Source organism: Ranitomeya imitator, chromosome 8 (genome assembly GCF_032444005.1).
Source record: "Ranitomeya imitator isolate aRanImi1 chromosome 8, aRanImi1.pri, whole genome shotgun sequence".
Taxonomy (NCBI): domain Eukaryota; kingdom Metazoa; phylum Chordata; class Amphibia; order Anura; family Dendrobatidae; genus Ranitomeya; species Ranitomeya imitator.
The window spans coordinates 90,357,368-90,384,879 of record NC_091289.1 but is presented as its reverse complement, the minus strand read 5'-3'; the positions used below and the strand labels follow the sequence as shown (position 1 = coordinate 90,384,879).

The 27,512-nt window shown below is 46.6% G+C and overlaps 1 protein-coding gene across 7 annotated transcripts in view; it reads right to left on the bottom strand.

The window, feature by feature from the left end:
• The window catches only part of PDE4DIP (phosphodiesterase 4D interacting protein), a 1,776,665-nt gene that overhangs the window by 1,061,501 nt on the left and 687,652 nt on the right, over positions 1–27,512 (bottom strand). For all 7 annotated transcript variants that reach the window (XM_069737152.1, XM_069737153.1, XM_069737154.1 and 4 more), the window contains 3 exons: positions 14,000–14,137; positions 10,952–11,131; positions 2,864–3,031 (listed from right to left, as the gene is read on the bottom strand). In XM_069737152.1, the coding sequence (XP_069593253.1) occupies positions 2,864–3,031; positions 10,952–11,131; positions 14,000–14,137 (486 nt within the window). The remainder of the gene's footprint in view (positions 1–2,863; positions 3,032–10,951; positions 11,132–13,999; positions 14,138–27,512) is intronic.

Here is a 27,512-nt window from a genome sequence, read left to right as displayed (position 1 = left end):
ACGGGATAGGGAGGCTTTCTGGATTTTTTTATTCAACACCAGAGTGCCCACAGGGTTAAATCTCAGAAAAGAGATGATGTTACACTACTAATATTCTATCATTGTCTCTGTATCTTACATTTACCTTTTCAGGTGGATAATTGTACCTGATTGTGCAGTATTCGCGGTATGTTTATACATTTCATGTGCAATATTTTTTTTTTTTTGTTGTTTTTTTTCTTTCTTGTACCTGTTCTGATGATCACATGTTTTGTATGCCCAATGGTATCTGTTGGGGTGGAGTTATTTTCATGGCTACACACCTGTTGAATGTATTTTTATATGTCTTATTCAAGTTTATGCTGTGGACAAAGAGCACCATGTGTGCTCGAAACGCGTTCAGCAAACTTATGGCTTCTTTTCTGGAATAGCTGTGCAGTCATTCTCAAGCAGCTTTTTCTGAATTTTGATATGTGGAAATAAATTTGATGATTTTTTTATTCCGGAGCTGGATTTTCTTCTTACTTATTCAATATTGGACGTTGGGCAGTGGCGTTTCCCTTGCTTGGATGTTCCTGTGGACTTTCATGGATCTGCTGATGGGGGTGAGCTGAAACCTAACCTTTTTCATTGGTCAGAGTAGAGTGCTCTGATTTTTATTGTTATCTTTAGCATTGTTTTTGCCACCTACATATGCTATCTTTTAGCTGTTGCTTTTCTCTTACACCTTTTTGTCCATATATTGTGTTTGCTTATAGTATGTTTATGTATATTTAATACTCTAATAAACGATTTTTGCATATTTATTACTCTTTCTGATACCTCTATTTTTTTGGCACAGACCCCAGGTCAATAACCATTTCATTATCAAGCATGATCTTTTAGATCTAGTTATATTAGTTATCATTAGACCAGTCTGGTGCGTTTAGGTTTTTCTTAGGTTTATATGGTTTGGCCTAGAGGTATGCCCCCTGTTGGCCGAGAGGGCACTATTGTTTAGGTGTTTTTTTTTGTTTGTTTTTTTTTTTAGAAAAAAACAACTTACACAGAGAAAACAAAATTGTTTCATGTCAGAAAATAGAGAATCAAATTGAATACCTTTAATATTTTCCTAAACAATATGGCAACCCTGGCCCGAATTCTCTCAGTTGCTGGACCTACAGAATTACCTTAAAGGGGATACTGCTCTGACTTCCTCCAAATGTCAAAGTGAAGTGGCCACTGATTCGCTGCTAGTGTCATGTGATCCCCGGGAGTGCCGGATCTGTCATTGCTGAAATGACATTGGCACTGAAGGGGAGAATAAGCCATTTTTATTTCAGACGGGGAATATAGCAATTGAGAAGTGATTGTCCAAATAGTAGACAACCCTTTAATCTGCAGGCTGCAATCACTCCCCTGCACTTTGCTTGACAGCCTGATCTACACATACTCTACACACATGGTGCAGAGCAGGCTGACAAAGTGCCAGGTAGGAAAGAGGTGTTACTGTAGCCTTCGGTACCCAGGTGATGATGACCACATAGCATCCATCTCTGTAGATGTTACAACACACTACAAAATGAGTGGTGACCAACCGATTAGAGATGGGCGAACCCAAACAGTAAAGTTCGGCGTCCGTACTGAACACCTACTGTATGACTGTGTTTGTTATTTTAAATAAAAAAGTTAAAGTGTGTTTTGTTTTATTTCCAATAAAGAACTTTATTCTTGCTGTGTCTTTATTTACAACACTACTATAGGATTAGTAATGGATAAGTGTCTTATAGATGCCTCTTTATTACTAAGCCATGGGCTTGATGTCACCTGACAACACAAAGGTGACATCAACCCAACAAATATAAACCCCACTTGCCACCACTACAGTGCAAGTGGGAAGAGCCGGGCAAAGAGACAGAATTTGTTCATCTAATAGATGTGCCTTTTCTGGGCAGCTGCGGGCTGCTATATTTAGGCTGGGGGGGGGGGGGCAATATCCATGGCCCCTTACCAGCTTGAGAATACCAGCCCCCAGCTGTCAGCTTCAGCAAGGCTGGTTGTCAAAAATAGGGGGGGACACAATTATTTAAAATTTAAATAGTTAAAACATACAGGCGTGGGGACCCCTCTATTCTTGATAACCAGCCTTGTTGAAGCTGACAGATGATGGTTGCGGCCAGGTTTTTTTTAATTATTTATTTACAGTGCAGGAGCCGGCTAATGACTACACCCATCAGCTGCTCCTGCTCTTACGGTCATTAGTGGCAGCAGGTGTCGGATGATGGCAGCTGTAGCCCCATCAGCTGCTACCGGTGACCGGAGGTAAACTGTATACTTCGGATCACAGCTGAGCGCTCCAGCTGTCTTCTGACAGAGTGGGAACCGCGAATCTCTGACCGGTGGGGATGATTTAACTTTTACTTTTTGTAACTGTCCACTCAAACCCGCCAAATCCAAACATCCAGATGTCCACCCATCTCTACAACAGCTCTCTGCACCAACCCAATGGCTGGAAGTGAGTGGCTGCAGGGAGTGTAAAACTTCATTTTTTCCCCGAAGCTAGTAAGAAGGCTTGAAACACTATTTCCCTGCAGATTAACCCTTTATATCCAGGTAAATAGCATCTCTAAAGGTAACAAGTTTCACAAATATATTATTGCCATTAAAGACTTGATGGTTGCTAATCAAATTCTGGACAGCTTGATTCTGTAGAGCAAAACGTATTTGCTGTTGTTAGAGTCAAATTAGTTTGCACTGATCATTATTCTTATATGTCTAACCCTTTAAATTACTTTTCATCTCTGGATTTATGAGGAAGTATATAACCACCTTTTAGCTATATGCCAATTAAATGCAGACTTTTTATTTAAACCCCACCTATATCTTTATGTTACTGCTATTTTACCATTGAAAGGAGATCCATGACTTCTCTCATGTGCTCTTCAGCCTGTTGGTTCCTTGCAAATACAGCATCTTGGAGCATCTTTTCTTTCCGCTGAAGACACATTTTAAGCTCTTCAATCATATCTCCAGTACAGATGTCAGCCTTCCCAACAATACAAGTCCTGATCTCCTATAGTATGAAATGTACAATCCACATGTTACTGTGTAGAAACGCAAATCTGAGTATATGATACCCCAGAGATGGGTGATTTTATTAGTTATTGAATGTATGCACTGTTCTTTAGCACTGCTTTATTGCGTTTTTTCACTTTAGAAGGTATGACTTTGCATTTTTACACAATGCAGTTAGCTAGGATGGCGCAATCCTGCATACATCTGCACACATCCCACTGGAGGGTCCTGGCAGATGGGTGCAACTCAAGTGAAGAGATGGCAACAGCCCAGGAATGGCAGTCTGAGTAAGAGCAGAGTAGTTCACTCCTCATCTCATGGTGTAGAATTTCTAAACACAAAGAGAGCCTTTAAACATGTTCACGTCCAGGAGCACATATTTAATGGATAAAGGAGGAGCTTCAGTTGTGTGCTGTGCAACCCTGCAACATTTACCGGAACCTGTCACCCCCAAAATCGATGGTGAGGTAAGCTCACCGTCATCAGGGGCTTATCTACAGCATTCTGTAATGCTGTAGATAAGCCCCCGATGTAACCTAAAAGAGGAGAAAAAGAGGTTAGATTATACTCACAAAGGGGCGGTCCCGCTGCGGCCCGGTCAAATGGGTGTCTAAGGTCCGCTCCGGCGCCTCCTGTCTTCATTCCATGACGTCCTCTTCTGGTCTTCACGCCGCGGCTCCGGCGCAGGCGTACTTTGAGGGCAGAGCAAAGTACTGCAGTGCGCAGGCGCCGGGCCTCTCTGACCTTTCCGGCGTTTGCGCACTGCAGTACTTTGCTCTGCCCTCAACAGGACAGACAAAATACGCCTGCGCCGGAGCCGCGGCGTGAAGACCAGAAGAGGACGTCATGGAATGAAGATGGGAGGCGCTGTTCCGGACCTGAGACACCCATCGGAGCAGGATCGAGTAAAGTGTGAGTAAAAAAAAAGGGTGAGTAAAATCTAACCTCTTTTTCTCCTCTTTCAGGTAACATCGGCGGCTTATCAGAATGCTGTAGATAAGCCCCTGATGATGGTGAGCTTACCTCACCATCGATTTTGGGGGTGACAGGCTCTCTTTAAAAGGCAGAGACCTACTATGTACAGAGCTGGATGCTCAGGCTCACTGGGAAAGAATTGTCCTTTAGTGTGGAGGAAAGTGTGGTTAATGTAGCCCTGAGTTAAAAGGCAGAGAACTATGTACAGAGCTGGATGCTCAGGCTCACTGGGAAAGAATTGTCCTGTAGTGTGGAAAAAAGTGTGGTTAATGTAGCCATGAGCTAAAAGGCAGAGAACTATGTACAGAGCTGGATGCTCGGGCTCACTGGGAAAGAATTGTCCCGTAGTGTGGAGGAAAGTGTGGTTAGTGTAGCCCTGAGTACCCAGGTGATGATGAATGCCTATCAACTATCTCTGAAGGAGAACCTCACCACCATATAGTTCATCTACCATCCATGTCTGGATGGGAACCTAACCAACATATAGTGCATCTAGCATCCATCTCAGGATGAGAACCTCACCACCATATAGTGCATCTAGATTCCTTGTCTGGATGAGAACCTAACCAACATATAGTGTATAGTGATGATTGAGTGTACTCGTTGCTCGGGTTTTCCTGAGCACGCTCGGGTGACCTCCGAGTATTCATGACTGCTCGGAGATTTAGTTTTCATCGCGGCAGCTGAATGATATACAGCTACTAGCTTGCTTGATTACATATGGGGATTCCCTAGCAACCCCCACATGTATTCACCCTGGCTAGTAGATGTAAATCATCCAGCTGCTGTGATGAAAACTAAATCTCCAAGCAGTCATAAATACTCGGAGATCACCCGAGTGTGCTCGGGAAAACCCAAGCAACGAGTACACTTGCTCATCACTAATAGTGTAGCTAGCATCCATCTCTAGATGAGAACCTCCCCGCCATATAGTGCATCTAGCATCCATCTCTGGATGAGAACCTCACCAACATATAGTGCATTTAGCATCCATCTCTGCATGAGAACCTCACCACCATATAGTGCATCTAGCATCCATCTCTGGATGAGAACCTCACCATCATATAGTGCATTTAGCATCCATTTCTGGATGAGAACCTAACCAACATATAATGCATTTAGCATCCATCTCTGGATGAGAAACTCACCACCATATAGTGCATCTAGCATCCATCTCTGGGTAAGAACCTAACCAACATATAGTGTATCTAGCATCCATTTCTGCATGACAACCTCAAGAACAGTGGTGTCAAACTGCATTCCTCGAGGGCCTCAAACCATGCGTGTTTTCAAGATTTCCTTAGCATTGCACAAGGTGCTGGAATCATTCTGTGAAGGTGATTAAATTATCACCTGTGCAATACAAGGAAATCCTGAAAACATTGCATTTAGCTGCGATGAAAACTAAATCTCCGAGCAGTCATAAATACTCGGAGGTCACCCGAGCATCCTCGGGAAAACCAGAGCAACGAGTACACTCGCTCATCACTAATAGTGTATCTAGCATCCATCTCTAGATGAAAACCTCCCCACCATATAGTCCATGTAGCATCCATCTCTGCATGACAACCTCAAGAACATATAGTGCATTTAGCATCCATCTCTGGATGAGAACCTCACCACCATATAGTGCATCTAGCATCCGTCCCTGCATGAGAACCTCACCACTATACAGTGCATCTAGAATCCATCTCTGGATGAGAAACTCACCACCATATAGTGTACCTAGCATCCATCTCTGGATGAGAACCTCACCACCATATAATGCACCTAGAATCCATGTCTAGACAAGAATCTCACCACCATATAGTGCATCTAGCATCCGTCTCTGGATGAGAACCTAACCAACATATAGTGTATCTAGCATCCGTCTCTGGATGAGAACCTAACCAACATATAGTGTATCTAGCATCCATATCTGGATGAGAACCTCAGCACCATATAGTGCATCTAGCATCCGTCCCTGCATGAGAACCTCACCATTATACAGTGCATCTAGAATCCATCTCTGGATGAGAAACTCACCAACATATAGCATATTTAGCATCCATTTCTGGATGAGAACCTTACCACCATATACGAGTATTGCATTTAGAATCCATGTCTGGATGTGTATCTACTGCCGATTATAACATTTAGGCGGGGGTCCCTATAACCTTCTCGCTTGATTCACTGCATCCGCAACTGCGGATTACTCTTAGCTGGCATCTATAATTTCAACCCATGATATGGAAAACTACAAAGAGGATGGATGCCTGCAGCTCCACGTGAGTGTTTGAAAAACCTTTGCCAGAGGACCTAAGAATAACCTGAATTGGGTGAGGCCATTTCAATTTTAATTTGGGTCTGTAACACCCTACCAGTTTTTGTCATTACATGTCAGTGGTACTGACATAAATACCGTAGTCTAGTACAAACAATTAATGCCTTACTTGAACCTGTTGGGTTGTGTGGCAGGTCTTGATAAGGCTCCAGTTATATATGTTTTGTTGTGTCTTGGTACCTTTTAAAATGGTTCATTAAATGTTATGTTTTAAATTCTTACCTTTTACTAACACTTATGTATTACCTTGTGGGATCAATTTAGCTTTTTTTCGTTAAAATCAAAAATTGCTATATTTATTTCCATATTCAACAGAAACTGTGTGACAAATTTTGGTGGCATTTTTTACCCATTTTCCCTTGTGAAAATGTAAAATCTGAGGTTAAAACCAAAATTTTGGTGATAAAAATGTATTTTTTGCTCACTCTTCAATGGTATAAAATTCTATGACACACTTGTGGTGTCAATATGATCATTGCACCCTTAGATGTATTCACTGAGAAGTGTAGTTTGTAAAATGATGTTATTTATGGGGAGTTTGTGCTTTACTGGCACCTCAGGAGCTCTGCCAATATGACATGGCATCTGCAAAACCAGACCAGCAAATCTGAACTCCAATATGGCACTTTTTTCCTTCTGAGCTTTGCACTGTGCCTCAAAAGTATCTTTCAACCACATATAGCATATCTGTGTACTCTGAAAAAAATTCACAAGAAATTTTGAGTCCATTTTTCCCTGCTATCCTTGTGAAAATAAAAAATGTGGGTCATAATTTAAATTTTTGTGGAAAAAAGTTAAATGTTTATTTTTTTCCTTCCACATTCCATTAATTCCTGTTAAACATCTGAAGTATCAATAAACTTCTTGAATGTGGTTTTGAGCAGTGTCAGTACTCCCTCTCCCTGAGGCGTTGTGACACTTGACGTCGGCGCCTAATCAGCACTGGCGTTACTGTCCCCGCCTTCATACGAATTGAAAATGAAGAGGAAGTCAAAGATCAGTTGCAGCCTAGACCTCCTCTTCATGTTCAATTTGTACACAGGCGGAAATGTGACATGAGAACTGATTGGGCGCATGGGCATATGTTACAACAACCGGATGGGAGCCCTGGGAGAGAGAGTGGAGACATCGAGGGAACGGCGCGGGCATGGAAGGCGAATATAAGCTTTGTATTTTATCAGGGCCAAGCGTGGGGTACGCTTGTAGTGGGTTATGCTTGTAGTGGACAACCCCTTTAAGGTACATGCTGTAGTCTTTATGTAGTCTTTATTTTGGGGTCCATATGACTTTACAATCATAGCTTATTTAATTATTTCTCTTAAGAAAAGTTATTCTGGCACTTCAAATATTTAGTTTGTTTTAGTTGACTGTATTGGGTAAACGATATATTAGTTCAGATCTGCAGTCATGCTTTCAGCGATACCAAATATGTAAAATTTTAAAATCTTTTTTTTTTTACATTCAAGGAAAAGGTTGAGTTGTGTTTTACATTTTTACATGTGGGGTTCTTTACATTTAAAAAATATTTGTAATTTCATTTTACTTTTTCTATTGGTTATCCGTCCTAGGGGGACATGAACTTGTGATCACTAGATTGCTGTGCAATACTATAATATTGCAATTTATTGTAAAATTAGTCATCTGCTATGAAGCCCAGCATCAGCTGCCATGGCCCCAGGCTGCCATGACAGCGCCATCCGTATCCAGCAATCATAATGCAAGTAAACCCAATGGGCTTCAGCAGGAACACCCCTATTAACAACCTCTGAATGCTGCTGTAATTGGGGTTAAACTGCTGGGACGAGAGTTAGTTTAATGTGGTATAGAAGATGCTAAGCACAGCCTAAATAGGGGAGGTGCACAGTCATAGGTGCCCAAACCTGAACGTATACAATATAAAGTGACTAGCACTTTCCAGGGTGTTGTGATGCAAAAAAGTGGGGATTTACTACATACAGTAAATCACAAACGTTTTGGTCGATACTGGACCTTCATCAGTGTGCTAGGTATAATTGTATACTTGTATGGCCCCAAAAACAATAGAATACTCGGATTTGCATCAATCAGACACACTCTATTAGCGGTGGATACCGCATTTATCCCTAGTGTCCCGGCGTACTGACAGCTCTTTTAAGCCTCAGCGCCACCTATTATTCTGACTCACCGTCAGTTGACCAGCCTGGTTCTGTTTCTTCCCGGCTTGTTGACTTTTTTCCAGCATGTCTGATTGATGCAAATTCGAGTATTCTATTGTTTTTGGGGCCATACAAGTATACAATTATACCTAGCACACTGATGAAGGTCCAGTATCGACCGAAACGTTTGTGATTTACTGTATGTAATAAATCCCCACTTTTTTGCATCACAACACCCTGGAGTGTGCTAGTCACTTTATATTGTAGAGTTAGTTTAATAGCAGAACAAAGCCTTTGATGCCAGCTGTATGACACAGCCAATACCCACACTATACAACACAAGCTCAGATTCAACCTTTTGTGTGCACATCTGCCATACACGTGCCATGAATGACTCATGGGGAAATGTGCAGAGTGGCGGCCTCAGGCGCAGTGGATACAGTGCATACTTTTTCCTTTAGGAGGCCTTAAATAGTGATCTTTTTTCTGTCAGGAGGAACAGTACTTTGTCAAGAGGCATTGTGCATAATATTGTTTATTTTATAATGTTATTTCAGGTGTCCCAGTGTACAGATCTTTTTGGGTGATAAAGCACAATGCTTTGTATTACTTATTTTGGGAGTCACAGTGTGTGCGACTATTTTTAGGAAGCATAATGTGCACTGATATTATCAGGAGGTAGTTTGGTTGCTTGTTGCTTTTAGGTAAAGTAAGTGTTGCGCAGTGTGTGCAGCAGTTTAAGGGGTACTGGCTGTGATTATTACATGCAGGGGATCACAGTGGAGGCACATTTGCTTTCAGGGGGCACAGTGTCCGCAGTATCATATCATATTGATGCAATTGTTTTTTTCACTTGAAAAAGATGCTAGTCCAGCATTGAAACGCGTTGTGAAAAATAAAGACCGTTTAACTAATCTTGGTCCCAAGGATTCTTCATTACAGAAGCGCAGCCTGATATCATATTATCGTCCAAATTGGTCAACTACCCTGGAGGAGATCATCCCCAGCGAAGAGACAGCAGCTGATATCAGGTGTCCATGGTAGTTGTGCCTGCACACAACCAGGGAGGGTAAGATCCTGCACACAACCAGGGCGGGTAAGAACCTGCACACAACCAGGGCGGGTAAGAACCTGCACACCACCAGGGCGGGTAAGAACCTGCACACAACCAGGGCAGCTAAGAACCTGCACACAACCAGGGCGGCTAAGAACCTGCACACAACCAGGGCGGCTAAGAACCTGCACACAACCAGGGCGGGTAAGAACCTGCACACAACCAGGGCGGGTAAGAACCTGCACACAACCAGGGCGGGTAAGATCCTGCACACAACCAGGGCGGGTAAGAACCTGCACACAACCAGGGCGGGTAAGAACCTGCACACAACCAGGGCGGGTAAGAACCTACACACAACCAGGGCGGGTAAGAACCTGCACACAACCAGGGCGGCTAAGAACCTACACACAACCAGGGCGGCTAAGAACCTGCACACAACCAGGGCGGGTAAGAACCTGCACACAACCAGGGCGGGTAAGAACCTGCAAACAACCAGGGCGGGTAAGAACCTGCACACAACCAGGGCGGGTAAGAACCTGCACACAACCAGGGCGGGTAAGAACCTGCACACAACCAGGGAGGGTAAGAACCTGCACACAACCAGGGCGGGTAAGAACCTGCACACAACCAGGGCGGGTAGGAACCTGCACACAACCAGGGCGGGTAAGAACCTGTACACAACCAGGGCGGGTAAGAACCTGCAAACAACCAGGGCGGGTAAGAACCTGCACACAACCAGGGCGGGTAGGAACCTAACTAACAATATGTCACTTATGGTCTTGTGTGCTCTTTGTTCCCCCACAGCTTTTATACAGTATCATTTTAAAACAGATATCCAGAATTCAGGGATTTTTTTAGCTATGGGGCTAAGAACTTACTGGCAAGTAGTTGCTAACTACCTCCTGTTTTGCCGTGTGAAGATCTCTACTAGATAAGGCGACAATTTTCCTGATTCATTGATCTCAGGTGAACAGAGCAGCTTTTTCTCTTCTGGTCTGTCGATGGAGCATCACTGCAAATGTCAAGCTTAGCAATAGCTGGCTTCCCGCGGTTAGGTAACAGTGAGCTGGCTGTCAATCAGCATGACATCAGCAGTGATAGCCACTGGACAGAGTAAAGCAGAAGTGAAGGAGGTGCTCTGTCAATATGATGTCACTGGAAAAAATCGCTATCAGGAGTGAGCCAGAACAGATGGTCACAGGGCAAAAAAAGCAGGTAGTTAGCAACTACCTGTCTGTAAGTTCTAAGCCCCATAAAATAAAAACCCCTCAAAGTCCTGGGTACCCTGTGTAAGGATGCACATTGTGTGGCTGTATGACATGCACACTTTTGGCTGAATATTCAAACTAATTAGGCTTAGTGTATACTTTACCAAATTCCATCAGAAATCTATAAGTGTCTTATCGTGTGAAACACATTTTAAATTCTCACCTGAATTTCTTCATTCCTTTCTTGAAGGTTCTTCTGCAGCTGATGAATAATAGATTCTCTCTCATTCAGACAAGTCATGTACTTTCCCTCTGTTTCCTGTTTTAACCACTGTAGATTTTTGTAAGCAGCAGATATCTGTTCCAGTTCCATGTCTTTGGCCTTCACCAGGTTGTCCAAACTCTAAAATGCATACGGTATATTCTTTCTAACTTGTTAAGGGCACACGGACATTTCAATTCATATGCATGTTAATACATCAGAGGATCTCCTAACCATAAACGGCAGCGTAAAGATAATCTGGTTGTTCAATCAGATAATTTACATAATTATGTAGGCTGAAAAACCATCTTCTACCAAGTATACATTATCACTAGATTATATATAACCCATAATGCTATTTGTTGTTAGAAAAACATTCAAACCTTTTTTTTAAATGCCACTGTAGTGTTTGCCATTACTCCCTCCTGTGGTCAGACATTCCACAGTCTGACTTCTCTAACTGTAAAGAACCCTTTCCCATTTAGCTGCTGGAATCTCCTTTGTTGCACCCGTATTACGTGCCCCCTAGTCCTCAGTATATTCTTTGGAAGGAATACCGTAAGTCATGCACCAGTCCTCTGTACTGGCCACACATATTTATACATGTACGGTAAGCGAGATCCCCTGAGACAAATTTTTTCTAAGCTAAACAAGCCCAACTTCTCAAACCTCGCCTCATATGAGAAGCCTTCTATCCCTTGTAATAATCTAGTTAACTAACTTCTGAATATCCTTTTTATAATGTGAAGCCAAAAACCGGATCCCATATTCTAGGTGTGGCCTCCCCAGTGACTTATAAAGGGGTAACAATATGTTGGGATCACGGGATTTTATCTCTTTTTATACACCCTAAAAATCTGTTTGCTTTTGCTGCTGATCTAACGATTGGCCAAATCATTGCTCAGCCGAAGCTATCTAAAGTGTATGGGAGGCTTTAGTCTACAAAATTATTAGCTGCAATTAAGGTCTGATTTCAGTCTAAGCTGAACACATGGATCTTTGGATCTTTTGCTTTGTGAAAGACTGAATTCATCTAATCAAAGCAATGACTTAGGCTTCTTTCACACTTCCGTCTTCCAAATCTGCACAGGATCCGTCAAGACGTTGAAATGACGGATCCTGTGCAGATTGTGGAAAACGTGTGCACTGGACCAGTCTTTCTGACGGACCCGTCGAGGCTATGTGCACCTGTTGTGTATGTGTTTTCACAGCGGTTTTCCGCTGCGAAAACGCATACACAACACAAACCAGGTTAAAAAAGATTTAAAAAAAAAAAAAAAATCGCAATATTCTCACCTACCGGCATTCCCGCGCAGCGATGCTCCCGGCACCTAGCGTTCCTAGTACTACATTGCGAAATCTCGAGACCGCGACTTCTTGTGAGATTTCGCAATGTATTACTAGGAACGCTAGCTGCCGGGAGCATCGCTGCGCAGGAACGCCGGTAGGTGAGAATACTGCGATTTTTTTTTTAACATTATATCTTGTTACTATTACAATAGTAAAAAGAGAAAGAGCGAGCGAGAGAGAATTTCCCTGACGGGAAATTCTTCCACGCATGATCAGTTTGAAAAGGCGGGACCCGTCGCTGGACGTATCCTGCGCCTGTAGGCTTCCATTGTAGCCAGTGACGGGCAGCGCAGGATGCGTCGCTGACCGATTTTCCGACGTGCAGAAAAAACATTCCTCTGAACGTTTTCTCTGCCCAACGGACCGTTTTTTTACGCAGGATCCAGTGCACGACGGATGAAACGGATGGCCATCCGTCACAATCCGTCGCTAATACAAGTCTATGAGAAAATGCAGGATCCTGCAAATTTTTTTTGCAGGATCCTGCATTCTCAAAAATCGACGGATTGTGACGGGAGGTGAAAGACGGAAGTGTGAAAGAGGCCTTAAAGGGAACCTGTGAGGTCAAATAGCGCTATTAACTTGCAGATATAGGTTTTATCTGCAGGCTAATAGTATTATGAAGGAGACCGGCCGCCATACTGAAAAATTCACTTTATTCCTCCTGGGAGCTGCCACCTTTCAGTTTTAGTACTCTCATCTGAGGCAGTATTTACGCCTGGCACTTTGATTGACAGGTGGTTTGGCATTGATGCACTGCAGAGCCAGCTGTCAAAGTGCCTTTGAGCGATGACTGTAGCCACTGTGGAACGCCTGTATGACTGACAGCTGGTGACTCCAGGGAGGAATAAAGTTAATTTTGTCCCGAATGCCGCACTTTCAGTATGGTGGCTGGGAAGAGTAACTGTATTTCTGCAGATTAATAGTGTTATCGGACCTGATATGTTCCCTTTAGTCTTTTTTGTGCTGCATCTGGGCTTTCTTTACCATACGGTAATACTAGAAATTAGGACTGTCCCAACTGGGTACACCTTGGCAATGGTGGGATGGCTTTTATGCCCCTTCCGATCAGTGTTTAATAAGTACCTTATGTAATTTATTTGCACTATTGCTTTTCACTTACTTATAGCACGGTGTATGTCCATTTTGTTTCTATCTCAGTTTCTCTCTTTACAATAGAATCATGGCTTCGGTTGCAATGAAACCAAGACTGCTTTGGTAGAATCATTTTCTGCTATTAAAAAGGACCTTGTCAGAACCCCCTGACTTTAGAGACAACATTATACTGCACTCCATATTTCTATCACTGCACAGGCTTTATAGTGTGATGCTACTTATGGTTTTAGGGTCAAAGCTAAAAGCTTGAAAGGATCTGTAAAGAAAGATTACAATAAATACATTGCATTCTAGGTATTCTTCTGTCTATTGCCATGAAGACTTAAACATTTATAAATCCTGTTTGCTGTACTACCTCAGATGATTATTAAAAAACTTGCTAACAAGTACCTAGAACTTAGACAAAACAAATATGTTAAATCTGTCTCACAATCTGTAAACTAAAATAGCTAGAAAAGTGAGGATTTTCCAGTAATATGGACAGATTTCTTGTCGAACATTATAAAGGACACAAGTAACACCAATACTGTGAGAAGAACATACGTTTATGGTCTCCTCATTCCCAGACAGAACATTACTCAGCCTCTGCACGTCATGTTCTCTCTCCCGAATAATCATTTTCAAGCGCTGCACCTCCTTTTCCTTCTCTTCTACAGCACAGAACTTGTCGTCGACGGCTTTCTGTTTATTAGTAAACAAAGGGAAAAGGATTCTTACTCAATATATTACAACGCATTCATGGACCTACTAAACAGTAGAGGTTAGAAGTGACATGAACGACTCTGATCCAATATTATTACATTCTGGAGAAGGAGTTTTGTCCAATAGTGAAGTGTATTTTGGACACGGAGGGAATCAAAGTCCAGCTAACTTCAAAGTGTCAAAAATGTTATTGTGACCTGGTCTGTAATTACATTGTTCCAAGACATGGTTAAAATCCTGGCTTCGATTAAGAATTGCAATTGTGCAGCCAAACATTACACCCCAAAACTAAAAAATGTCCAGTCTGAATATTGAAAAATCTATTTCTATGCGTTAACCCTGCAGACCTCCTCAGGTGAACCACAGCTTCAAGCAGTGGTCAGCAACCTATGACACAACTGTCATATTTTTCTGGCAATGCACAGTCCAAATTCAAGGAGGAGGTGACCTGTGCCCATGTACCATGTACCCAGGGGCATCGCTCTGCATTATCGTCCTGCCTCACACAGGATGCTTCAATGTTCTTGATGATCCTCTGTGATCAACGGATGCTATCTCAATAATTCAGTCTCAGACTTTTCTTTAAGTTGTCACTACCAAAATGCAGACAAAGGACTTAAAGGTATGTTAAGGCAGAAACACTAACAGTGGACCACAAGCTGGACTGTTCGATAGGAGGAATTGATTTCTGCCTGTAAAGCTCAATACATTGATAACAGTCATCATTTATAGCATTCACAGATATTTATCTGTAGGTAAATAAAAGCTGAAAAGTCAAAGATTTTTACTATACATTTACTAACAAAAATAAAGGAGGAAAACAAACACATTCTTCTCATACACTTTCTAAATAAGTTCCAAAATCCATAAAAACATGGACACATTTTACATCCCTGTAATTGGAATTATGTGTTTTGTAAGGGTGCAGTGTTTAGTCATCAGAATTTATAACAATTGTGCCTTTTTTATTTTAATTTTGTGGGGTTATCGGGGACTGATTTTAATAGGCTAGGTCATTAGTACGGGATTGGTGGTCCAACATCCCCATTGATCTGCGGAGGGGAGGGGGGGCAGGAATGCTGGACACAGTGGGGCAGGAATGCTGGACACAGTGACAGGGGCAGGAATGCTGGACACAGTGACAGGGGCAGGAATGCTGGACACAGTGACAGGGGCAGGAATGCTGGACACAGTGACAGGGGCAGGAATGCTGGACACAGTGACAGGGGCAGGAATGCTGGACACAGTGACAGGGGCAGGAATGCTGGACACAGTGACAGGGGCAGGAATGCTGGACACAGTGACAGGGGCAGGAATGCTGGACACAGTGACAGGGGCAGGAATGCTGGACACAGTGACAGGGGCAGGAATGCTGGACACAGTGACAGGGGCAGGAATGCTGGACACAGTGACAGGGGCAGGAATGCTGGACACAGTGACAGGGGCAGGAATGCTGGACACAGTGACAGGGGCAGGAATGCTGGACACAGTGACAGGGGCAGGAATGCTGGACACAGTGACAGGGGCAGGAATGCTGGACACAGTGACAGGGGCAGGAATGCTGGACACAGTGACAGGGGCAGGAATGCTGGACACAGTGACAGGGGCAGGAATGCTGGACACAGTGACAGGGGCAGGAATGCTGGACACAGTGACAGGGGCAGGAATGCTGGACACAGTGACAGGGGCAGGAATGCTGGACACAGTGACAGGGGCAGGAATGCTGGACACAGTGACAGGGGCAGGAATGCTGGACACAGTGACAGGGGCAGGAATGCTGGACACAGTGACAGGGGCAGGAATGCTGGACACAGTGACAGGGGCAGGAATGCTGGACACAGTGACAGGGGCAGGAATGCTGGACACAGTGACAGGGGCAGGAATGCTGGACACAGTGACAGGGGCAGGAATGCTGGACACAGTGACAGGGGCAGGAATGCTGGACACAGTGACAGGGGCAGGAATGCTGGACACAGTGACAGGGGCAGGAATGCTGGACACAGTGACAGGGGCAGGAATGCTGGACACAGTGACAGGGGCAGGAATGCTGGACACAGTGACAGGGGCAGGAATGCTGGACACAGTGACAGGGGCAGGAATGCTGGACACAGTGACAGGGGCAGGAATGCTGGACACAGTGACAGGGGCAGGAATGCTGGACACAGTGACAGGGGCAGGAATGCTGGACACAGTGACAGGGGCAGGAATGCTGGACACAGTGACAGGGGCAGGAATGCTGGACACAGTGACAGGGGCAGGAATGCTGGACACAGTGACAGGGGCAGGAATGCTGGACACAGTGACAGGGGCAGGAATGCTGGACACAGTGACAGGGGCAGGAATGCTGGACACAGTGACAGGGGCAGGAATGCTGGACACAGTGACAGGGGCAGGAATGCTGGACACAGTGACAGGGGCAGGAATGCTGGACACAGTGACAGGGGCAGGAATGCTGGACACAGTGACAGGGGCAGGAATGCTGGACACAGTGACAGGGGCAGTAATGCTGGACACAGTGACAGGGGCAGGAATGCTGGACACAGTGACAGGGGCAGTATGCTGGACACAGTGACAGGGGCAGTATGCTGGACACAGTGACAGGGGCAGTATGCTGGACACAGGGGCAGACTGAGACCCGGGGGCAGAATGCTGGACACACTGGGGCAGAAATGCTGGACACAGTGGGGCAGAAATGCAGGACACAGTGGGGCAGAATGCTGGACACAGTGGGGCAGAATGCTGGACACAGTGGGGCAGAATGCTGGACACAGTGGGGCAGAATGCTGGACACAGTGGGGCAGAATGCTGGACACAGTGGGGCAGAATGCTGGACACAGTGGGGCAGAATGCTGGACACAGTGGGGCAGAATGCTGGACACAGTGGGGCAGAATGCTGGACACAGTGGGGCAGAATGCTATGGACACAGTGGGGCAGAATGCTATGGAAACAGTGGGGCAGAATGCTATGGACACAGTGGGGCAGAATGCTATGGACACAGTGGGGCAGAATGCTATAGACACAGTGGGGCAGAATGCTGGACACAGTGGGGCAGAATGCTGGACACAGTGGGGCAGAATGCTGGACACAGTGGGGCAGAATGCTGGACACAGTGGGGCAGAATGCTGGACACAGTGGGGCAGAATGCTGGACACAGTGGGGCAGAATGCTGGACACAGTGGGGCAGAATGCTGGACACAGTGGGGCAGAATGCTGGACACAGTGGGGCAGAATGCTATGGACACAGTGGGGCAGAATGCTATGGAAACAGTGGGGCAGAATGCTATGGACACAGTGGGGCAGAATGCTATGGACACAGTGGGGCAGAATGCTATAGACACAGTGGGGCAGAATGCTGGACACAGTGGGGCAGAATGCTGGACACAGTGGGGCAGAATGCTGGACACAGTGACAGTGGCAGTATGCTGGACACAGGGGCAGACTGTGAGACCCAGGGGCAGAATGCTGGACACACTGGGGCAGTATGCTGGACACAGGGGCAGACTGTGAGACCCGGGGGCAGAATGCTGCACACAGTGACAGGGGCAGAATGCTGGACACAGTGACAGGGGCAGAATGCTGGACACAGGGGCAGACTGTGAGACCCGGGGGCAGAATGCTGGACATTGGGGCAGAATGCTGGAAATTGGGGCAGAATGCAAGACACGGGGCAGAATGGAGGCACGGGGCAGGATGAAGGACATGGGGGCATGACTGGAGACAGATGGGGGAGGATTGGAGACAGATGGGGCAGAATGGAGACACAGGGGGCATGATTGGAGACAAGTGTCAGGATTGCAGACATGGGGGCATGGTTGGAGACATAGGGGGCAGAATGGAGACATGGGGCATGATTGGAGACACTGGGGGCAGAATTGGAGACAGATCGTGCAGGATCATGGGGCAGGATGGATATGATGGAGACAGATGGGGCAAGATGGAGAGATCACATGGGGCGATCATATGGGGCAGGATGGGGAGGTCATATGGGGCAGAATGGATACTCATGAGGGCAGGATGGGAGAACATGTGGCTGACGCCAGGAATGAGACACACGGTGGCCAGGATGGGGAATATTATTACCATACGGGCTAATTTAGGGATATTATTACTGCAGTGATGTATTTATTGTATTTATTGAGGACACGGTTTTAAATGGGGGGGCGGTCCTGTTACTGTGTAGAGTGACACTATGTTGCCTCTTTTACTTAATGTGGTGTAATGTAGAAGTTGGGAAAAATTAAGTAATGTATTTTACAAGCGGAGCTCGAGATAACTGTGTTATTTCCTGCAGAGAGAAGTCCTGGCTGGATGAAATGATGGCGGTCTGTGCTGGATGAAAGATGAAGTACTTCACCTAGAGACGCCACTGGTGAGTGTGTGTTACCTATACACTGACACTATACACTGTATACTGTATACAGAGCTCCTGTGTATAATTTCACTAGTGATCACTGTATTATCTGTACACAGACACTGCATACTAAGTACAGATCTCCTGTGTATAATGGCATTTATGGTGATAGTATGGTGCTTTTTTTAATTACTGATCAGAATTGTAGTATTCAGTCACTATGTGGTGGTAATATGTGGTCTGGACATGGTGTTGCGGTATTTGTTCCTTGTATGTGATATTATTCGATCACTGTGGTGGTAACATGCGGTCTGGTCATGGTGTAGCGGTATTTGTTCTTTGTATGTGATATTATTCGATCACTGTGGTGGTAATATGTCATCTGGTCATGGTGTAGCGGTATTTGTTCCTTGTATGTGATATTATTGGTCATTTTAAAAATTGAAAAATAAATAAAAATATACCTAAATTGTATTGCATATTTTAACAAATATTTAATAGGTTACAGTAGAGTAGGGCCCGGCCAAAAGTGTCTACCGTGTTATGGTGGCGGCTTAAAAAATCTTTTGGCCAAAACAAAAGCTGCCGGCTATGTATGTGATCTGGTGATGGGAACTGTTAGTGTGTGATAGGTGAGAAGTGGAGTTTTTCCAAGAGAGAGCGGTGGGACTGTGGACAATTCGAGGGGTTGAGCCTGGAGGCGGGGCTGGGGTGGAGCCTGGGCGGAGTCTCAAGGGGCCCCGAAAATTTTGCCACTATGGGGCCCCGAAATTTCTAGTGGCAGCCCTGGCAGTGTGTACTGGATCTGGTTTGTGTTAGATGACTGTCATATTGCCTGACACACTGGGTACTTCAGCACACCACACAAAAAGGTCAGACCAATGCTCTACTGTGTCATACAATGTGTTTAGAATCCATATTGAAAAGTTAAGAAACTGACAATGGCGTTTAAATGGTTAACAGAAGTGACCAGAGATCAGCAGAGACAGATGCTGGCTACTAAATCGTGGGCATTTGCTGTGTAAAGAGCAGGCTCAGCTCCTTAGCCCACTCCACTCAATGACTGATTTATTTGTAAAAGGTTAAAGAGAAAAAAAACCAGGCAGGCCCCATAATCCAATAAGAATGGAGAGGAGCCCCCAACCATCTGGTCACAGAAACGAATGTCTCTATGTGGCTGTTTGCATGTAAATTACATATCAAAGAAAAGACGGACGGCACACAGTTATCTCTGTGTCTAACATAAATATTAGGAGAATTATGTCCCTTGACTCGTCTATCACTTCTGAAATATACATATCATATTACCAGTGGCAATTTATGCTTATGGCTCTGTACACACTATTTTATGGCATTTAAGTTAAAGATGGGAAAGCCACATGACGCATGGTATTCCTGTCCTAAGTGCTAACTGGGGGTAGAGAGGACCTCTAAGTTATTGCCATAGGTTCCACTTTCTGGATAACTAGTTATCGGGCATTTGTCACAATTTTGATATGCTGAAAATGTCTCAGATAGTAATACCCTCATATATTTGTGACGGAAGTGATTCAAAAAGACAATGTGGTCCTGGGGCAAGAAATAGTTAGACCTCCTTGCCTAGGAGTATGTCCCTTCACTGTATAACCGCCATGTATCAGTTATGTCACGTCATCTGAGAGCAGCATAATGTAGGGGCAGAAACCCTGATAATTATGTATCACTTCATCAGATCGCTGCTATGTAGCTGAAATGCAGGCTTGCTACAAGCGCTGACCACAGGGTGACGCTCACAGCAGGCCGGCATAAGTAACCATAGAGGTCTCAAGGACCTCTATGGTTAACATCCTGATACATCGCTGACCCCCGATCATGTGACCGGGGTCAGCGATGCGCTCATTTCCGTCTATGATGCCGGAAGCGGTAGTTAAATGCCGCTGTCCGCGTTTGACATAAATTTACTCCCAGCCGTAACCACCCAGGCTCGGGAGCACCAAAATACCCCGAAGGGTTAACCATGTCCACTTTAAACCTGGGGATCCGGCCCACCGTTGCCAAGATCCCCCCCCCCCCGAAACCAAAGTTTACACCAACTGAAGGATCATTACCCTGACGGATCCCCCAGGCCAATTTAGAACCAACTCCAAGGACCCCTCCCACCGCCACAACAAGGGTATTTGCACACCTCAAATACCCAAGACCCCCCCACACTTCACCGCTATGGCCCTTTCGATACCGTTTTGCAAACCCAGGGCCTACAAATCAATGCCCACAGCGTTCAGGTGAACACCATCACCCAGGAGAAAATCCTCCCCACCCTGTTCAAGTTCAAGGTGACGGAAAAACAAACCTCCATTCCTTACCACAAACTTAGAAACCGCCTGATTAACTTTAATCCTGACTTTATTAACCTTATCCACAGATCTGGCGTGCCTCCAACACCTCCTCGGGACAATATTCGACCATACATCCAGCAAATCCCTAAAGGACACCCATAACCTGAGAAGGTCATGATTGATATCCCGGATCAGCTCCCGACAAGGGCGGATCCCCAAATCATTTCCCCCAACGTGCAAAACCAAAATATCCGGAGGTCTGTCCAAACGAGCACCGTTATGCACTTCCCGCATAAGCCCAATCCCCGAAAACCTAACCACCTGACCACGGCCACCTCTTTGGAAAACCCGAGCTGACAACCGTCCCGCCGAACGTCCGCCCATCTCGCGCACCAATATACGTACGAGTGGCCGACGATCCAGACCAATAGGGGATTGGAACCTGAAAATACAGACAACTTAAATTCCACAACTGTACCACAAATGCAAAAACAACGTAAAAAACCCCCACCCCAACTATAGGGTCTAACATAGCTCTTGTAATGCCCCGACCCCCATCTCCCAATACATTGCACAACTTCCGGTGCTAAACCTCCCAAAGCCGCCTCAGTCGCGGCCCCAATACGGAAGGAGTGAGAAGCAAAACGAGAAGCATCCAGACCCATCTCCCCCAGCGGGCGTCTAAGCACTGTCACGAACTGAAACTTGGACAAAAAGGACCCATCTTCAAGACACAACAAAGGTCCATCCCTAGACGTCTGAAAACAATTAAAAACCTGCCAGCAATTGATGGGACACATGAGCGAACCCACGACAGCGCCCAAAACCACACGTTTACCTCTACCCTCCTGGTCCGTCTTCGACCTACGCAACCAAAATTGTAAACCACTTTCGGTAAGCACAACGTCCCTAGCCAAAAGCACCCCTTGCGCGTACGTGTTAGGAGACACGATCTCACCCACCCGCAGCGTACCAAAAAACACCAGAGAAAATGCTAAACGGAAAAAAGCCACCTCAAAGTCGGATGTACAAATCTCACTGAGCTTCGCACCAACTCGTTCCAGCAGGCTAAAGGAAATCGGGCGCCTCTGGTCCCCCCTTCCTACTAAAACCCTTCACCGCCTGCCTTACTAAAACCAAAAGCCAAAGCTGACCGAACCCTCTCCACCTTTGACGCCGACCACCCATCATCGGCACTGTGTCTCAACCACAACAACAGGGCCCCCACATAATCATCACCCACGTTACCAACCCCACAAGACACCAACCAGGACTCCCAATCACACCACACCGACCGGTATGCTGCCCATGTGCTGGGTGCCAAAGACGCATGAATCAAAGGTCCTGCAGCCCGGATACCACGCTCCAAAGTTCCTGGGGGCAGTCCTGACCCGTCTCCTCCGCTTCCGGAGCCAAAGCACGGAATCGCTCCCACTGAAATCGAGACAAAGAGTCAGCAATGGAGTTCTCAACACCGGGTACATGAGACGCCGAAACATATGCATTAATCGACATGCAGAACAACACCAACTGACGCAAAACCCGAATAACCGGGGGGGACGATGCCGTCAAACTGTTGATAACACAGACGACTGCCATGTTATCGCAATTATCCTTCCACAGATAAACAGCAACCAAAATAGGAAAAATTTCCAATAAAGTCACGTTTTTAACCAACCCGGAACCGAACCAGTCGTCAGGCCACCTGGAGGCACACCACCGGCCGCCAAAAAAGGCACCAAAACCAACCCCACCCGACGCATCCGTGAACAAATCCAAGTCAGAATTGCCCACCACTTCCTCCATCAGAAGCGATCGGCCATTGTACCGTGCCAAGAAACTATCCAACACTTCCAAATCGGCTTTGTGCTCGCTAGACAAGCGCACAAAATGATGGGGGGCCTTAACCCCTGCTGTAGCACCTGCGAGCCTCCGAGAAAACACCCTCCCCATTGGGATAATTCTGCATGCAAAAATCAATTTGCCAAGAAGAGACTGAACTTCCCGCAAAGGCAACTTCTTTAAGCGACGCGCACGAGCCACCTCGCTTCTCAAACCGACTACCTTCTCCTCGGGTAACCGACATTCCCATGTGACAGAATCAATGACAATGCCCAGAAATGAAATACACGTACTGGGCCCTTCGGTTTTCCCTGGCGCCAACGGAACACCGAACCGCTCGGCCACCCAAATCACTGTCTGTAAAGCTATTTCACAACAACCGGACTGAGCAGGCCCGATGCACATAAAGTCATCCAAATAATGGATGATTGAGTCCAAACCAGACACATCCCGAACGACCCACTCAAGAAACGAACTGGAAGCCCTAAAGTATGCGCAAGACAAAGAACAGCCCATCGGCAAACATCTGTCAACATAAAACCCCTGGTCCCAATAACAACCCAACAGTCTAACGCTATCCGGATGGACGGGAAGTAACCGAAAAGCCGACTCAATATCGGTCTTAGCCAACAATGCGCCCCTGCCGCAGCTATGTACCAAGCGTGTAGCCTCGTCAAAAGATGTATAAACCACGGAGCAAAGCTCCGGATCTATTCCATCATTAACAGACCGCCCCCTAGGGTAAGACAAATGATGGAATAGCCTAAACTTGTTAGGCTCCTTCTTCGGAACCACAACCAACGGGGAAATAACCAAATCCTCAAGGGGTGGAGCGGGGAAAGGGCCTGACATCCTACCCAACGCCACTTCCTTGTTCAACTTTTCCGACACCACAGCCGCGTGCAACACTGCCGATTTCAAATTCCTCACAACTTGCGGGATACCAAAAGTAGGGGCAGGTATCCGAAAACCATCACGAAAACCTAAAAACAACAGCTCCGCTTTCGGCCTATCCAGGAACCTATTTAGAAAGGGGACCATCGCGTCCAACCTCACTGAAGTCACCCCCTTTTGAATTGCCGTCAGGCTTAGCCTTTTTCTTGAAGCACTTTGCGGCCCCATGGGAGGATCCACTGCAATGTGAGCACGCGTGCTTGAACTTACAGGTGGCCCCGAATTTGCACTGGCCATCGTTAAACTGCCAGCACAAGCCGTGCTTCTGGCTTGATTGGCCAGACTGACTACCCGATCCCGAAGAACTGCCTTGCGCCGCGGTCTGGCTGGCATTTCCGACCCCCCTTGAAAGGAATGACCAAATTTTGTTGGCGCCATAACTCGCAACCACAAACCAATGTCCTTCTGATCCCACCGGATCACCGGACGAACGGCCTTCCGCTGCCTAAACTGTTCGTCGTACCGGAGCCAGACCTGACCCCCGTACGCCTCGCCTATTGAATCCATGTAGCAGAAAAGTGCCGAACAAGTCTCCGGCGCCTTTTCACCAACTACGCTCACCAGAATTGTGAACGCTTGCAACCAGTTCACAAAAGTCTGCGGGATAAGGCGCCACCTCCGCTTTTCCTCATCCTCTTTCTTACTGTCCTCCTTTTTGCACTTATCTAAATTGATTTTTTCTAAAGGAAGAAGCGAAAAATTTCCACGTACTCATCTTTCCAGATCTTCTCCCTCACCTCCTTTTTCAAATGGGCACCAAGCGGCCCCTCAGACCAGACATAAACCTCACCCCGCGCTTTGTTGTCCAAATGAATCCCGCCTTCCTTCTCCTTTTCAGTTTGCACCGACACAGGCTCACTTGAGCTGCTGGGCGCCGATACAACCCCCCCAGACGCCCCAAGACCCAAATCCGTAGGACCAACCCATGCAGCCAAAGGGGACGACACCGACCTAACGCCGCCCAATCGTGCGAGCAACTCACGGACGCTGGACAATAACTCACCTACCCCCTCGCTCCCTGAAACCGACCGAATCCCCACCTGCTCCCCATAGCCCCTACCCCATTCGCCTGACTATCCCCTACCGCCGGGAAAAAAGATAGTGCCGGTGACAGAACAGACATGGAATCTTGCTCACCAGGCTGCAAGGGAACTGAGGTCCCCCCAGCCGCAGACGTCCTACTCGTCCCGCTGTCATCAGCTCCTGGTCCGCTCCGTGGAGCCCCGCGAGGCTGCGTTTCACCGTGTGATGAAGAACGTGAGGATCCGGCCCCATCCCGGCCTGATGCTGGAGATCCCGATGCGGCCCGGTGGGAAGGAATGCCTGGCGCTGGCCCACCGCATGATCCAGGCTCAACGGACGCCCGACCACGACTCCTTCTGGATCCATCTGGTGACCAGGCTGACGATCCCTGTGTGGTCGACGGGCCCGGCAGCCCAGGAGAAGAAGCGCTGCCGGCCGCTGCAGTACAGGCTCTCCCACGCTGTCTTGGTGCAGAGGCAGGAGCAGGTCGCCCGGCAGGAGCTGCACCGCGGCGCCCCCCCGTGACATCACCGGCAGTTGGAGCTCCGGGGCGTGAAGGTCCCGCCCCCCGGGATAAGGAGGAAGCAGGCCTCTCCACCGACGCAGGCCCCAGTGCAGCATTCGGATTCCTCCCGGACCGGGCCCTGCTGGGGCGCTTACAGGAGGGCGCTCGGTCCGGAGGGTCCCTGGAGGGGTTCCTACGCCGACGCTGGGGCTGGATTAAATCAGGGGACAGCCGTTCTGGAGGTTGCACGTGCCGGGTGTGCTGCTCACCGTTGGACGCCGCCTGCACGACTCCGCTGCCGCTGCCCAGTATACCAGCCACCTGGGCCTCTAGCCAGCCAGGAGGCTGATGCTCCGCCGTGGCCCGCAGCTGCTGCAGCACACCATCGATTCCGGACATGGCGCCGCTATCTTCCTGAGGCTTCCAGAGCGGGAACTGGTAAGCCCCACCCCACCCTTTCCCTATAAACCCCTGCTTCATGCATAAAACCCCCCTCCCATAATTAACCCCTTCCCCTTCGATCTCTCCCCTCCCAAACCCCTGTAATGACGGCCTGCACGTACGCCGTCTGTGGGGGGGAGGGGACGGCTCGCTGTGGCCTGCTCTGACCACTTACTTTGGGGTTTCCATCTAAGTCTCTGAGTGACGTAATAGATGAAACCCCGAGGGATCCATTCACTAAAATTAGGCAGCAGAGTTAGGCCGGGGTCACACTAGCGAGCTTTATGGATGTATGAGAGGTGCAAAAACTACGCATTGCACACGGACCAATGATTCTCTGTGGGGCAGCTCCTATCTGACGTATATTTCTCTGCCGTATTTTACAGGCGTAGAAAATCGCATCATGCTGCGTTTGTCAGCGTATTGCGCAAAAAATCGGCCAATGAAAGTCTAAGGAAGCGAGAAAAATACGAATTACACACGGACCAACAGTGTGACTTGCGAGAAATACGCAGCGGTGTTCTATAGAAAAGCTGGCAATTCAGTGCGGTGTACAGTAAAATCACACTGACAGGTTAGAATGGAATAGCTAAAATAAATGTCTACACATAGTATAGGTATATATCTCATACAGCGCTAGATAGCAGAAAAGCCGGTAGCTCAATTGCCGGCTTTTACTATCTCCTTCCCAAACCCGACAGGATATGAGACATGGTTTACATATAGTAAACCATTTCATATCCCTTATTTTTTAACATATTCCTCACTAATAATGTTCCTAGTGTCTGTGTGCAAAATTTGGGGGCTCTAGCTGTTAAAATAAAGGGTTAAATCACGGAAAAAAAATTCTCCGCCAGAGAGGGAAAGCCAGTGACTGAGGGCAGATATTAATAGCCTAAAGAGGGACCATGGTTATAGGACCCCCCTGACTAAAAACATCTGCCCCCAGCCACCCCAGAAAAGGCACATCTTTTTACTAGTTTAAAGCTGATGCTGTCCATACCCGGTGGAGATCCCTTAGAGATCGGATTGTACGGGACTTCTGCAACAGCCAAAACACCCCCCAGTGGATCTGGTGGCAAACGTGTCACCCCTTATGTGCATTATGAGCAATTGCTGTTTCTACAAAAAACGTTGTCCCAGCGCTCGTAAGTAAAAAGCTTCGGTGTAAGAGACGAACAAGTATAAATTTAAATCTCTTAAATTTATTTATTTTTTGTTATAGAACGATATGCAGTACCGCTGCGCCTCGAGGGGCAGAGGAAGCGGAGCCATCTCTACAGGAAACAAGCCAGCAGATGGACGCTGAAGATGTGTCTGGCCTGAGCGAGCCACGATCTATGGAGAGATGTACCGTGGCTTCTGTTGTCAGTGCCCGTTTGCAAGCACAGCGCGGATGCAAGCGATCATCTAGAAAAGATGAAGTCGATGCCATTATTGTAGATGGACTCCAACGGTTAGAGGATCTGTGTCTCAGTGAACACAGAGATCTAAGGCAGGAAATTACGGACTTGCAATCCCGTGAATATGTATATGCAGCCAATGAGTGGAAGCTCCTGCTTTTGTCATATGTGCCTGTAGTCCAAAACATACCGCCGCACAGAAATATGATGTTTAGGCAAAGATTGCATGACCTAGTCGAGGAATTTTTGGCCCCTCAGGAACGCACTTCCTGGAGACCAAGAACCATAGACATGCCGTCATACAAACCACAATACAGAGGCCAGGGTGAACCAAGTATGGAACAGCAGAGGCAATGTAGCAGTCCATCGTACAGTTGGGCAGACAATATGTGTTTGAGAAACTGTGCCATTTCCCAAACTGCTTGGGTGCCGTAGATGGCAAACACATCCGCATTGCAAAACCGGCAGGATCAGGCTCAGAGTACTTCAATTACAAGAAGTACTTTTCAATCGTACTCA